Source organism: Aquarana catesbeiana, linkage group LG01 (genome assembly GCF_042186555.1).
Source record: "Aquarana catesbeiana isolate 2022-GZ linkage group LG01, ASM4218655v1, whole genome shotgun sequence".
NCBI classification, from domain to species: domain Eukaryota; kingdom Metazoa; phylum Chordata; class Amphibia; order Anura; family Ranidae; genus Aquarana; species Aquarana catesbeiana.
Genome location: NC_133324.1, coordinates 398,569,024 through 398,584,749, shown reverse-complemented (window position 1 = coordinate 398,584,749; position 15,726 = coordinate 398,569,024). Strand labels below are relative to the sequence as shown.

The following is a 15,726-nucleotide window of genomic DNA, read 5'->3' as shown; positions in this document are numbered from 1 at the left end:
TATTGGCAGACAGTACACTCCCTACTTCAATCCATCTTTGGTACTGGGGTGCCCTTCAACCCGAAAACTTTTCTTCTGGGCCTCCCACCCCCCTCTTTCTCTAAACTGTCAAAAAAGCTTTTAGCCCACGTGCTAACTGCAGCGCGGTGTTTGGTGGCCCTGAGGTGGAAAAAGAGGGAACCCCCCTCACTGTTCCAGCTGCACTCCAGGATCAGAGATGTTAAAAGAATGGAGTACCTGACAGCCTCACTAAATAACACTCTTGATATACATAATTGAGTGTGGGAGCCGTGGGTTCTGTTGGAGACTCCTACAAACTGATAGTCCGTATTCCTTGATCTCGCAGAGACTGTCTGCACTTATGGTTGGTGCCTCCTAGCTGGTGCGGAGCGTTTGGGGCGGGTGGTTGTCCTCTCTTATTCTTTCCCCTCCACTACTCTATCTTGTTTCTTTCTCCTCTCTCTGACTCTCCCTAACCTTTTTATTATATTTTTCTCCTCTTCCATTCGTTTACATGCACTTCTGCAGGCTGGACTCTGGTGTACTACTTACAGTAATTAACCTGACAATTCTACATATTGCCGATGGATGTAAGCTTTGCACGTCTGCACCGAATTTTACCATTGGCCAACATGTATGTTGATACCTGCCAGGTATACTCTCTCTACAACAAAGCGTGTCTTCTTGTATGGAAATTTCTTTTTTTTGAAAAATCAATAAAAATTGTCAGTTCTCATAAAAAAAAAAAAAAAATTGCGTCTGCCCCTGGAATGGCGACAAACTACAGTGCTTAAAGTTCTCCGTAGGCGATGCTTTTAACGCCTATACAGGTTACAAGTTTAAAGTTGCACAGGAAATCTGATGCTAGAATTATTGCTCTCGCTCCGATGTTCTTGACAATACCTCACATGTGCATTTTGATTGCCGTTTACATATGCGTGGAGTAACTTATGCGTTCGCATTTGCGCGTAAGCATGGTGGGACAGGAATTTTTTTTATTTTATACAATTTTTTTTTTTTTTTTTACACCTTTTCTTTTTTTTTTTCTGTCCCAACTTTATTGCTATCGCAAGGGATAAACAATATCCCTTGTGATAGCATGGGCTGTGACAGGTCCTCTTTATGGAGGGATTTGGGTCTATTAGATCCCAAATCTCTCCTCTGGCCTCCCATATAGCCGATCAGACACAGATCGGTCTCATCGGCTACTTACCTGGCTGTTGGTGGCCAGGTAAACAAAGGTGCAGAACCAGAAGTGACAAACTACTTGTCATTCCAGGGTTACAGAGAGAGGTAAATGACGTCAGTTCTCTCTCTCTCTCCGGGAGGCGGTGGGAGGTGGGTGGGACCCTCTTCACCCACCTGCAGAAGTGATCGAGTGGCTATCATCCCCGTATAACCACTGAAACCGGAGGACGTCCATGTAGGCCCTTCTGCCGGGAAGTGGTTCGAAGTTATGCACATGGGGCTTAAAACATGCACTGTAGGAGGAGAACAGCTGGGGGAGTCATTGGTGGAGAAGGATCTGGGTGTTCTGCTAACTCATGGACCTAATAATAGCATGTAATGCCAAGCTGCAGTTTCTGAACCTATCAAATTCCTTTCTTGTATTAAGAGAGGTATAGACTCCTGAAAGAGAGACATCATTTTACCCCTGAAAAAATCATTCATAAACCTCATCTGGCATATGCAGTTCAATTTTGGCCACCAGTTCACAAAAAAAGGATATTGGAGAACTGGAGAAAGTGCAACCAAACAGATGAGGCATGGAGGAGATCAGCTATGAGGAAAGATTAGCTGAACTGAATGTATTCTCTCTTGAGATTAAGGGGGGATATCAACATGTATAAATACATAATGGGGTCCATATAGTGAACTTGGTATAGAGTTATTCACTTTCAGGTCATTACAGAGGACACTCTACATTTGGAGGAAAAGAGATTTAACCTCCACATACAGACATGCTTCTTCACAGCAAGAGTTGTAAAAATGTGGAATAGACTCCTTCAAGAACTAGTTCTGGCCATTTCAGTAGATTGTTTTAAAAAAGATGGATTCTTAAACTCACAAAATACTAGGTAATAACAGCAGAGGTACTTAATTCAAGAAATATCCAATTGCCTCTTGGGGGATCAGGAAGGATTTTTTTCCCCACTTGAGCTAAATGAATAATGCTTTATAGTGTTGGGGGTTTTTGTTTTGTGTGTGTGTGTGTTGGTTGTTTTTTTTTTTTTTTTTTTTTTTTTTTTTTTTTTAAGCCTTCCTCTGGATCAACTATGGATATAGGATTGTGTACTTGGAAGTTTTCTCTTAGTACTTTTTTTTTTCTAATGGATGTACAGGGTGGACTATATGATTATGTAGCATGTAGGCAGGCCTAAGGCACCTCTAGGTGCCTACTCTTCTTGTCTTCTGGCAGTTTAGAATGTAGATTGCGAAAATAGGTTCCCTTAAAATATGACCTCCAAGCTTTCATCCTGTGTTCTGTATGGGAACCTTTAGACTATTCATAGATATGCCATTGTTCAATCTGTCTAATGAGAAATAAAAAAAAATTGCATGTCTGTAATGGACAAACCTCTGCAGAAAGTTCGATCCCCAGCTCATCCATTGTGTGGTGGGGGGTGGGGATACAATTTTTTAGAATAATTTTCGCTGACAGTTGCCAGATCCCCTGGCAATGTCCCTTTTGTGAGATCCATGTTCGTTCAGGTATTCCTGCATCTTGTAATGATCCATGGGTAGGTTGATTTAAACCGACATGCATCCATTTATCCATTTGGACCTAGATGCACTCAGAGGTAGTAAAATGTAAACAGATGCATGTCTGTTTACATCCGCCTGCCCATAGGCTAACTTTGAGTTTTTGTTCAGATCTTTCTGAAAAACTGACAGGTGGATCTGATCAGAACGCTCCTCTAAAAGGACCTTTTATTTGTTGGTTGGATCTTCTGACTGTCCTCTCATGTCTATGGCTAGCTCAGTGTATTTAATGTGTACCTATGGCTATCTCATGTACATTATGGATTTATGGATGCTTTAGGCCCCTGTCCACTGATCCCTCTGATCAGGTGGGTGGCTGGTCCATGTTTGCTTCGCTTATGCAGAGCGGACACAGTCCGCTCTCCTCTATGGGCGGTCAGATGTAAACAGACCACCTGTCCTTTTATACCCGACTGCCATCCAATCTGATCTGCCAGGCAGATGAGGAATGGATGCCCATCCATCTGTTTAGTGGACAGGATCGGATATCGGCGGGTGTCCACAGACACATGTCCATTGATACCCACTGCTTCATAGAGGACCCAATCGGTCCACTAGTGTGAAAGGGGCCTTAGATGTAGATGTTTTGTAAACAGTTCACAAAAACTGCTTGTACATAAAAAGGACAGAGATGCCAAGCCATTGTGTCTCCTGACTGCAGTAGAATAACATTCTGTGTATCTTTCAAGCTTCAGACCAGTAAGCACCAATTTCTCAACTCTGGTAAATATTTGTAATCTTTTCTAACTTATGTCTGCTTGTATTTCCATGTCTGTCTCTATTTTATAGGTCAATAAATGGACTTGTGAAAATTCTGGAAACTCAAAGATCAAGGTTTGTACTAAGCCTGAGCTTATTGAACTGTGAACTAACTGAATTAATTTTTCTGGTACAATGATTTTTATTAGCATATAAAGAAAGAACAGATATAAAATTCCCACGCAGGGGATATGAACATTAGACACAATGCAGAATTTTCATGAAAACAGAAAAATATGTGTCATAAAGTTCAGACTATTAACAAACCATAATCCGCCGACCCAGGTCGGGGACCAATTCATAATGCCTGAGCCATAAGGCTCAGGGGCTTGGGTAAGAAAAGGAGGGGTAACCTAACCAAAAACGAAAAAAAAGGGGGGGGGGGAGATTGTTAATTAAAGCAGGAGGCAAAAAGAGGGAAAGAAGAACAGAGTGGTGGACAGTAAGTCCGGAGAGGAAAGGGGGGCTAATGAGAGAAGTAAGAACATAGGAGAGGAGCAGAGGAAAGGAAGGGGAGTTCCCCAGGCTGGTGGTTGAGGAAGATTAGTTTGGAAGGCCTAGGCTGGTTTTGCGCAGGGTTGGAAGGGAGGAAGACCACCATGGAGTCCACACTTTAAGGAATTTAGCATGAGTATCATTATGGATACTTGAAATTTTTTCGTGGATTATGAGGGTCGTCAAGGTGCTCTTCTCCTCTGCGAACGTAACAGTCGTTTTCTTCCAGGCCTTTGCTATTGTACATTTAGCAGTTATGAATAGGTAGGTGGGCAATTTCTGCTGATGGGAAAACATGCCCGAGATCGGACAATGGGGCAATGCTAGTTTGGCATCCTTGCAGATGGGTACATGAAAAAGGGTAAACAGAAGCCTGAAAACCTTTGACCAGAATCCAAAAAAGCAGGGACAGAACCACCAAATATGGATTTTGTCTCCTTTCTGACCGCAGCCACGGAAGCATCTATCACTATGAGATGGATTTGAGTTGGCAATGCAAGCTGGGACCCAATACCATCAAAGGAGGTCCTTATAGGCTGCCTCCAGCAAAGCCGTATTGAAGGGGCACTTTGCTATGCTAGACCAGGCCTTCCTCCAATCTGCAATGTCAGTTAGGGATAGGTCTCACTCCCACTTGAGCACATAGGAGAGGGAAGCAGAGGCGCTGCTGGAGTTGATGGAAGAATATATAATTAGAGATGGTGCCAGAGGCACCTGGGGAGTGCAGGCAAGTATGTTGGAAGGCGTTTTTTTGATATGGGAAAGTGTCATGGCGGTGAAGGGAGGTGATCCAATGCCGCAGCTGAATATAGCGAAAGAATTTGATTGAAGACACTGCATGGGTCTCTTGGATCGAGGACCAGGAAGGGAAGGTGCGAGATCCGAGAAAATGTCGGACCTGCAAGAACCCATGGACGGGCCACCACGAGAAAACATGTGGTTGTTCTAAGCCGGGAGGAAACATGGGGTTGTTCAGGAGGGGGAGCAGTGGGAGAAACGGCAACATAAGTTTGCCGGAATACCGTATCCAAGTCCCATAGTTTCAGGCTATGTGTCATTAGGGGGCTAACAGAGGGGGGACATAGCTTAGTAGGAAGCCACGAAAGGGCAGAAATGGGGACCGGTGTGCAGTTCGGAACCTCCAAGAAGACCCAAATAGGGATGTCAGACGAGCTGTGAAACATGGTAAGTTGAGAGATTTGTGCCACTTGATAGTATTTAGCAATGTTTGGAACCCCCAGTTCGACTCGCAGTCTATGGACATATAGAGTAGCGTGGGAGACCCTTGGATGCTTGTGGGTCCAAATGAAAGAGAGGAGTCTGTTCTGGAGGAGATGCAAGTAGAACGCCGGGACTTGAACAGGCAGGGTCCTGAAAAAAATAAAGGATCTTTGGGAGAGTGGTTGTCTTGACTGGGTGAATACGGCCAATCCAGGACAATGTAGGGAAGCGCCAAGAGGCTATAAGCGCAGTGATAGTATGCAGAAGAGGGTAAAAGTTGGCAGGGAATAGGAAGGCATAAGAGGATGTCAGCTTGATTCCCAAATAGTCCAATGAGTAGCTGGCCCAACAGTATGGGAAAACAGATAGGAGGTGCGATGCCAGGGAGTCTGGGAGAGTGATGATCAGAGCGGACGATTTGTGTGGATTAATTTGGAGTCCAGAGATAACAGCAAAGTGGGCCAAGAGAGCCTGAAGGTTGGGTAAGGTGACAATTGGGTTGGTGAGGGTCAGAAGGGCGTCATTTGCAAACATACTTGGTTTATAGCATTCACCTGCATAGGGGATGCCGTTGACATTGGGGTCTATCCTAAGGGCAATAGCCAGGGGTTCAAGGGAACAGGGAACGCCCCTGTCTTGTTCCTCTAAATATGGGAAACATGGGCGAGAGGCAGCCTGCATAACGAACAGCTGCCGCAGGGGTCAAGTAGAGGGCGGTCAGCCATGAAAGAATCAATTCCTGAAACCCTATTGCTGTAGTACATATCGCAGACAGTCCCACGAGAGGAAATCAAAGGCTTTATAAATAGGCGACAGGAGGAATCCTGGGATTTTGCTTTGGTGTAGCAGTGTGATCAGATGAACTACTTTCCGAACATTGTCCCCCGCCTAACGGCCAGGCACAAAGCCGACCTGATCTCTATGCACCAGGGAATGTAAGTACTTATTGATGCGGGAGCACAACATTTTTTCCAAGAGCTTCATATCCTCGTTCAACAGTGAGATTGGGCGGAAGGCCTAAGGCTCATGGGTCTCCTCATTAGTCTTGGGAATCATGGAGATATGTGCCCATAGGGAGTCAGAGAAAGGCAACATTCCTTGCTTCATACAGTTGAAGTAGGCCGTGAGGGAGCAGAAGAGAGGAGAGTTTATGGTAGTACAGGCCGGTGAATCCATCCGGACCCGGAGCCTTCGAGAGACAAATACCCTTCATGGCCTGAGCCACCTCAAAGGAGATGTCTGCATTAATGGGGTTGTAAACCCTCGTGGTTTTTCACCTTAATGCATTAAGGTGAAAAACCTGTAGTGCTGCAGCCCTGCAGTGCCCCCGTTTTACTTACCTGAACCCAGTTTTCTTTTCCCCGGGGACAAGCACACCAGCTTTAGCTGGTGTCTCGTGTGCTGATTGGATAGATTGATAGCAGTGCAGCCATTGGCTCCTGCTGCTGTCAATCAAATCCAGTGACGCGGGGGGCGGGACCAAGTCCTGCTTTCTGTGTCAATAGACGCAAAAGCAGGACTCGGGAACGTGCCCACATGGGTGTCCCATTGGAGAGTGCTTCTTTGACAGGGCACTCGATACAGGGAGGAGCTACTAGCGCCGCTGAGGGACCCCAGAAGAGGAGGATCAGGGCCACTCTGTGCAAAACAAACTGCACAGTGGAAGTAACCCTTTAAGGGTGGTGTGGGCTGCTGAAGAGAGAGGTGAAAGGTGAAGGTCACGGAAAAAATCTTCCACTAGGTCAAGAGGAAAGGGGGGAGGATTTACTATAGAGAGAAGCCAGAAATCGGGCAAAAGCCTTAGAGACTTTGGATCAGAGGTGAGGTCCCCGTTAGCGGAGCGGATGGGTTTGTGAGCGTGGGTTTTCGCATTAGGCTTCCTGGCCAACATTGTGCCAGGCTTGTTCGCACAAGAGTAAAACCTGTGCTTAGTCCACCGCAGGGCCTTTTCAGCCCTTTCAGAGGCCAGTAGGTCTATTTCGACTGTCTAGCTGAATTAATTTTTGATAAGAAGAATGTGCTTCTCTAAGTAAGTGCACATGCAAAATAGGCAGCATAGCTCTGCTTACAAGAGCTTGTATTTTATTATTTTTCCCTTTATTGTACCAATTGGTGTGAATGCAGCTTGCCTTCAAATCGTTGGCCACAGTGCTGCGGATAGATCATACACTGGATGTTTTGACATCATTCCCCCAAGGGTTTTCTGCTTTTTGTAAGTGGATTCTGTTTGCTACCACTCACATATACATGAGGTTAAGAGATAAAGGTTTAGAATAGAAATCTAAACAGTTGTATGAATTCAAAAATGTATTTTAAAGGCAGGAATTTAAATCTTTACCCTTTGTGTGGAAGCATTAAGCACCTTACATTATGCAGTTTGAAGAGCTGATTTGTTTTAGACTGCTACTTCACTTTACACGGACTTTAATCCTGGGAATGCTGCATTTTTATGGTCAGTAATTACCACTGACTGATAAATAAGAAACCCTCCTTAGCAGGACTTTCCTGAGTTTGTGTCAGTTTGAAGAATAGCTGTCATGTCAGTTTACACGGCACACTTCTGTGCTGTTTTAGAGACTTTTGTAAAACCTGAAATCAATGTACTTGCTGTTTCATTATGGTACTGTGTCAATAGAATCCTCCCTGCATTTTAGAAGTGCAAGCTGTGTGAAAAGCAATTTTCTAATTAGACAAACTGCAGTTTAAATGGTAAACAATACAGGCAGTGAAACACAAAATATATTAAAGTCATACTAAACCTTTTTTTGTTTTGTTTTATTAAAATAAAAAAGATGTTATATTTACCTGCTATGTGCAAGGATATTGCACAAAGTGCTGGCTTACCTTCTCGTTTTTTGGTCCCCTGCCGGACGCTGTCTGCTCTTCCTCTTCTTTGAGTTCCCCCATAGCAAGCCATTTGCTGTGGGGACACTCCTGCGGGTGCTCTCTCGAGCTGGTCTGTCTGTGTGTGTCCATGGACACACACAGCGTGGCTCAGCCACATTCGCTGTGCTCTCCTCCCAGGATTTGACTGACAGCAGCAGGAACTATTGGTTCCTGCTGCTGTCAGTCAAATCCTGTATAAGTGTAGACTGTGAGAAGAGGAAAAGAGAGGGAGACTAGACTCTCAGGTAATTGTTTGGGGGGGGGGGGGGGGGGGCGGCAGTTAGTGGGTTGTTTTTTTACCTTAATGCAGAGAATGCATTAGGGTAAAAAACTTTTTAACTTTAGAGACACTTTGCAGCATATCTAAACCCAAAAACAAAACTGACATAATATTGCAGCCTACCAGGCCTTATATGTGGTAACTGCATTTGTTTTATTTTTTTATAATGTTCTCATGGTGACTAACACAAGTTCTGCCCTACGGTGGTTACATTCAACCACTGTGCTGTATCTATGTAGAGGGTGCAATTACCACCATCGCCACATCTAAGGGGCTGGTCAGCTGCAAAATATTAAATGTTTGTTCTTGGGAGTGTGTGTATATGTATGTGTATACACCTACTGTGTGTGTGTGTGTGTGTGTAGAGATATATATAGATATCGATAGCTCTCTCTCCCTCTCCCTCTCCCCCCCTCTCCCCCCCTCTCCCCCCTCCCCACAATCTTAAATAAACCAGTCAAATATAGTTCTGAAAATCAGCTGCATGCACTCTAAGTGATATCAACTTAGTCACAAAAAACTAAAAATACTGTGCTACGGTAAACAAAGTAATTATAGTGCAAAGATTAGTGTAATACCAAACAAGCTATTTAACACTTAAAAATACAAAACCTATAAAAGTGAAAAAATTATCCACTTGTTGGAACCACTAATCAAAATGGGGATAGGAGTTGCCTATCTATAAAATTTCCAGAATGTGTCAAATGTGACATTCTCAAGGCACTGTCATATTTGAGAATGTGAGAGTGAAGAAAGGGATCATCACATGGACTTGGATGTGGACATTTTTTCACTTTTATATGCTTTGTATTTATTTTTCAGTGTTAAAAAGCTTTGTTGGTATTATACTAATCTTTGCACTATAAATACTTTATTTAGCACAGTATTTTTAGTCTATAGATACTGAGACCATGTTTCAGATTATACCCTAAATATGGGTGTAACATGAAACATGGTCAGAAAGATGGGCTTCTCTTTTAAAATGTGAAAGCTACATTAAAATTGTAAAGGTAAACACTTTATTAATAACTCACTAAAAATACGTTGTACTTCCCCCTTTATCTGCACTCGAGAGCCCAGGAGCTCTAATGAAGCTACTCAAATAGTCTCCATGCTTATCTCAATTCAGCCCTTACTGAGTCCAGTGGACCGAGATTTGTATGTTTGTTATGGTCTTCTACTCTTTACTTCATTATTATTTCTCACCAAGCTGCCATATTAAGGAAGCCTGCATAGTTATTAGGTTTTGAAAAGAACAAAATAAATATCTCATCTTGTTTTATGTTAAGCTAGTAATGTGTTTGATAAATATTATTTAGGAATGCTATATGATTGGAATATTGGTTTTCATATATGAGCATGTTATATTATTAATTTGTGAAATGCATTTAATATTTAATATGAGTACACTTATATACTGACATATTAAAAAGGGGGGAAAAAGGTGTTTGCGGGGCTCTCCATAGTTGCAAGTGTGGGTTTGGTGGTTACAAAGTATCCCAAAAAATACCATGAAACTGCAGCACTGTATATGCCCACTAGGTGGCACTGTATAGACAGTCTATATTTGTGCATTACACTTAATGTAATTAAGAAAATTAGCATTATGTAAAAAAGAAAATGCTCTGAAAGGAAATTTATCAAAACCGGAGTAGCCAGAATCTGAAGCAGCTGTGCATGGCAACCAACCAGCTTCTATCTTCAGCTTATTTAGTTAGGCTTTTAAAATGAAAGCTAGAAGCTGATCAGATGCCATCCACAGCTTCTTCAGGTTCTGCCTGCTCCAGTCTTAGTAAATTCCCTTTTGTGTGTGTAAATTACATATGTGAATTTAGCATTTGTATGGAAAAGTAATGTGGTTCAGTACTGTTCACAAAAAGTGCATGTCATATTTGATATTTTCTAGTTCCCATAATGCATTCAGAGCTCCATTCACGACATACAAAACCTTACAAAAAGTTAGTTTTTTTGACAATGTATTGCTTTATGTATGACATAGCATCTGATATTTGTCCTCCATTCTTTTTGCATATCAATTCATTACTTTTAACTATAAGTTGCAGTGTATTGCTTAAATAGTAGAAAATATGAAGCCAGATTGGACTCAATACTTGGACTGCACATTTTTACCATTGAAGACACTTTCAGATTAACATACAGACATGATGAGACAAGATGACACATTAGGAGCATCAGTTGTAAAAATGTAGATGTTTATTGTGAATTTGGTTCATTGAGGATTCTGGTAAGAGATAAAAGCCCTCTTAGTAGGAGTGGTTTATAAGTCATAACTTTATGGATAGTTCCCATTACTGATAGGATATCTCTTTGTTTTACAGAGTGGATTTATCAGAGATTTTGGATTTGCATTCTTTTGATAGTTTGTCTGGAAAAAGGTATGGTCTGTCTTTATAATTTGTAAAGCATTTTTTGTGTTTTCAGTTATCCAAGTAAAAACTAGAAAGCTTTGCATCGAACATGGATATCGTCCAGGTAAAAAAAGTAGTCTGGAAAATTGTATTAGAGAGTTCCTGTTTCCTGTTCTAGTTTCCTTATTGAACATCCTGCAGATGTAGAGTTGCTACTAAAACCATACTTGCCAGTTTGTTCAATTAGCAGTTAAAGCCCAACTCTGGGCAACAAAAAAAATATCCCTTGCAGTGGGGCTGCACCCACATTGCAAGGGTTTATGGCTAATTTATTCTAGGGGAGAAGAGAAACAGTTTTACTTACCCGATCCTCCGCTTCCTCATGCTCTGGCAGTGAACTATTCCTCAGCGCCGGGAGCCTAGACTGTTGGAGCACAGGGGAGAAGAAGGTAAAAGGACCGGTCTAACTGCTAGGAGGAGCAGTTGATTGGGTAAGTAAATTTTTTATTTTTATTTTTTTTCATCCTAGAACAAGTTACCCTTGCAATGCAGGCACATCCCCACTGCAAGGGATCGTTTTTTATTTGTCCAGAGTTGGGCTTTAAGGCAAAATCAAAATACTTTTATGATCCCCTAGGGAAATATCAAGTTACAGTTGCTCTCAGTACACAAAAAAAAGTAAAGACAACAAATACAATACAAAGAATTATCCCTGAATTAAAATGATATAATATTGAAACCAAATCATTAACCACTTGACCGCTGGGCACTTAAACCCCCTTCCTAACCAGTCCAATTTTCAGCTTTCGGTGCTCTCACACTTTGAATGACAATTACTCAGTCATGCAACATTGTACTCATATGAAATTTTGGTCCTTTTTTTCACACAAATAGAGCTTTCTTTTGGTGGTATTTAATCACCGCTGGGTTTTTTATTTTTTGCGCTATAAAAATAAAAGACTGAAAATTTGGTTAAAAAAAAATTAAAATTCTTTGTTTCTGTTAAAATTTATTGGTGAGTATTGGCAGAGTTTTGCCAGAGTATTGCAGTGTTGCAGAGTATTGGCAGAGTGTTGCAGTGTTGCACGGTGTTGCAGAGTATTGGCACAGTGTTGCAGAGTATTGGCACAGTGTTGCAGAGTATTGGCACAGTGTGGCAGAGTATTGCAGATTATGGGCACTGAGCAGCGCTGTGGGCACTACACATCCAGCCCACAGCGCTGCTGCAATCTCTCCCCCTCTCCCCTCGCACTGTACAGATCGGTACAGAGAGGGGAGGGAGGAACCGGCGTCATGACGTGACGCCTGTTTGTTTACAAGTGATCGCTCTGTCATTTGACAGAATGATCACATGGTAAACGCCTGCTATCAGCGGCTATTTACAGTGATCCGTGATGCGCCTGGTCCGGAGGACCCGGCAGTCACGGATGTTTCTAGGTGCATGCCCCAGGGGGTGCGCGGGAGCAACATTCTGGGAGGACATCCCACGGACGTCCACCAAGAATAAGCTGTCCGCGCTGTAGCTGTCTTTTGGCTATGGCCCGGTCGGCAAGTGGTTAATTACGGTACGGTAATTAATATACAATCCCATTAAAACACTAAACAGCAGTTAAACAGTAGCAGGAACATCAGATTACTACAGATATTACATCTATCCTAGATTATTGCACCAAAAATTATTACACCCACCTTACCCTTTCTTAACATTATATAAATGTAACAAAAAAAAATCTGAATCCAAAGTCCAATTTATTACTCCTAATTTCTACACTCAAGGGAAGAATTCTATTGTTTATTGGCCATAGGTAGAAATGATCTCCTGTGGTGCATGAAGATTGTAATAATCTAAGACCCCATACACACTATACAACTTTTGTTGATTTACCTAAACCATGTATTGCAAGGGCCTGCCTGATTCCATACAAATTTAAACTCTCTTAAGGTTTGACCTCATATTATATGGTTTTGGTAAATCTGAAGACAAGAATCTGCAGAAAATCTAATATTGTGTATGGGGTCTAACACTGAAAGTATTCCTCAGACTGACCAGTGCATTGTGGAGAGGATGGGAGGAGTTGTCCAAGATGGAGCATACTATGAACAGCATCTGTTTGTGTCTGTCACCCTCAACCTGCTTCCCCAGCATACCCTCGCATAGAAGAGAGCACTGGCCACCGTGGACTCATAAAACATCCTTAGTATTTTCCGGCAGACGTTGAAAGATCCTCAAAAAATAAAGGCAACCCTGGCCCTTCCTGTAGAGTACCTCACTGCTCCTAACCCAGTCTAATTTGTTATCTATATGCATCCCAGAGTATTTATAAGGCAGAACCTTCACCAAGGGTTCTGTTTTAGAAATATCTGTGTGCACCCCCAAGTTTATAAGGCAGAATCCTCATCAAGCACTTTCGTGGCCTTTCAGCCTATACCTTCCTCAGCCTGGGTGTCGGAGGCTTCACAAAGGTCCAGTGTCTAAAGCTAAAATAAAGTCTACTTGATGCATGTGCAATGTTTAAGAGATGCACTATATTGTCAAAAGGATTGCGACACCTGCCTTTACATGCACATGTACTTTAATGGCATCCCAGTCTTAGTCTGTAGGGTTCAATATTGAGTTGGCCCTTCCATGTCTTTATGGACCATGCTTTGTGCACTGGTCCAAATCATTTGGTAGATGGGGGATTATGGTGTGAGCTTGGCCCCCTAGTTCCAGTGAAGGAAATTCTTAAGGCGTCAACATACTAAGACATTTTGGACAATTTCATGATCTCAACTTTGTGGAAACAGTTTGGGGTGACCCTTCCTTTTTTAACATGATTGCGCACTAGTGCACAAAGCAAGGTCCGTAAAGACATGGGTGACCGAGTTTGGGGTGGAGGACCTTGACTGACCTGCACAGTGTCCTGACCTCAACCCAATAGAACATGAATTAGAGCGCTGACTGTGAGCCAGGCCTTCTCGTCCAACATCAGTGCCAGACCTCAAAAATGCACTTCTGGAAGAATTGTCAAACATTTCCATAGACACACTATTAAACCTTGTGGACAAACTCCCAAAAGAGTTAAAGCTGTTCTAGCTGCGAAGGGTGGGCCAACTCAATATTGAACCCTGCGGACTAAGACTGGGATGCCATTAAAGTTCATGCGTCCCAATATTTTTGACAATATAGCGTATATACTTTCGTAGCAGCCGGTAATATCACTGACGCATGCAAACTGCCCTCTGAATAGATAGTCCATCCTAAACTCTGCCGCAGCCGTGACTCCCATACGCATGTGTGATGTCATTGTTGCTTGGCCGTTCAAACAGCCGGAGTACAACAACCTAGATGGATGACTGGGTAAAGATGGAAGCCCCGGAAACTGACAGCTTACTGCTGGAGGGCTTTGTTTCAAGGCAAGTCTGTCTTAATGTGCTTTTATGTGGTGCATACTAGCACATTATGACAATATACTGCAAGAGCCCAATTTTTTTTTTTTTGGTTTACTACCGATTCATGGTGGAAAAGTACATTTGATGGAAGAATCTGACTTAATGAATCTAGTACATCGATTTGAGTACTTGTACCACCTGCAAAGACGCGTCTGTTCGATGTGTAGGTACCCATGGTGATGGTCTTTTCTCTAGAGATCATTAGCCAGATTGGATTTGCTCAGCTGATTCCTAACTGCCCTTTTCTCCCCTAAAATGAATTGGCAAGACATGTCTGTTAGTCACAGACTACCCCTAGACATAAAACTTGGCAGGATCTGGAGCAGAGAAAGGGGAAAGGGATAACCCACAGAATGTAATTGAACTTTATATGGATTATCTGCTAAAATTAGGATACATCTAAAATGGTTGTGCAGCCCTAACCCATCAAACCACCTAACCAGCCAGTTATTACATTCATTTAGGGTTTATCTTTGTTTTAATAATCTTCATGAAAGGACTGTCTTTGCTGCCCTTCTTCAGAAAAAGGTCTCTGAAGTCAGTCATTTTCAAAGTCCCTGAATTGGAACTTGGTCTGGAAGAGTATTGAAGCTGCTGCTTCATCATGAGAGCCAGGCAGCTAGCATTTTGAAAAAAACAAAAAACAAAAATGCACCGCTCAATGGGACCAATAATAAAGAACTATTGCTGATGGTATAATCAATAAAGTTAATTTACTGGATGCATGCTAAGATTTGAAATTAAAAACTGTCAAAAAATGATATGATAAAATTATTAGACTTCATAAGCACAACTCCTTATCATGGTTGAAGTAATCCGAAAATTAGTATATACGATACCACCATGACTTCCAGATGACAAGGGGTTAATGTCAGCAAGTGTGTTGCAACATGTTTCAAATCTATCCGACGGTCTCGAGTCCGGTCGAAAAGTCCGCTCGTCTGTATGCTAGTCCGACGGACAAAAACCGATGCTAGGGCAGCTATTGGCTACTGGCTATGAACTTCCTTGTTTTAGTCCGGTCGTACGTCATAACGTACGAATCCGTCAGATTTTGGTTGATCGTGTGTAGGCAAGTCCGTTCATTTGGAAAGTCCGTCGAAAAGTCCGCCGGGCAAAGTATGCCGTCCGGTCGTGTGTACGCGGCAGAAGGTGCACTTAGTGGCTGTATTCCGGATATCAGACTCGCTGTGATCCAGGAGGTGTATTGTAGATCACGCCTCTGAACGACCTGGCGCGCACTGAAGCGGAAGCCGGGAGGCAGGGTCAGGGCCGGAAACGAGGAGTACCAGGAAGCTAGGCGGATCGCAAGCTCAAAGTAGCCGTGGCGACCGTGACTTACATGTTTCAGGCTCCTGCGCTTTATCAAAGACTTTATAGTAATTATACTAATTTTCGGATTACTTCAACCATGATAATGAGTTGTGCTTATGAAGTCTAATACTTTTATCATCTCATTTTTTTCATTGACAGTTGTTTTCAATTTCAAATCTCGGCATGCATCCAATAAATGAACTTTAT

At 42.5% G+C, this 15,726-nt stretch overlaps 1 protein-coding gene across 2 annotated transcripts in view; it reads left to right on the top strand.

Annotated features, from left to right (window-relative positions):
• LOC141147593 (zinc-regulated GTPase metalloprotein activator 1A-like) overlaps positions 1-15,726 on the top strand; it is a 98,672-nt gene that overhangs the window by 53,742 nt on the left and 29,204 nt on the right. For both annotated transcript variants that reach the window (XM_073634824.1, XM_073634833.1), the window contains exons 10-11: positions 3,553-3,597; positions 10,744-10,800. In XM_073634824.1, coding sequence (XP_073490925.1) covers positions 3,553-3,597; positions 10,744-10,800 — 102 coding nt within the window. The remainder of the gene's footprint in view (positions 1-3,552; positions 3,598-10,743; positions 10,801-15,726) is intronic.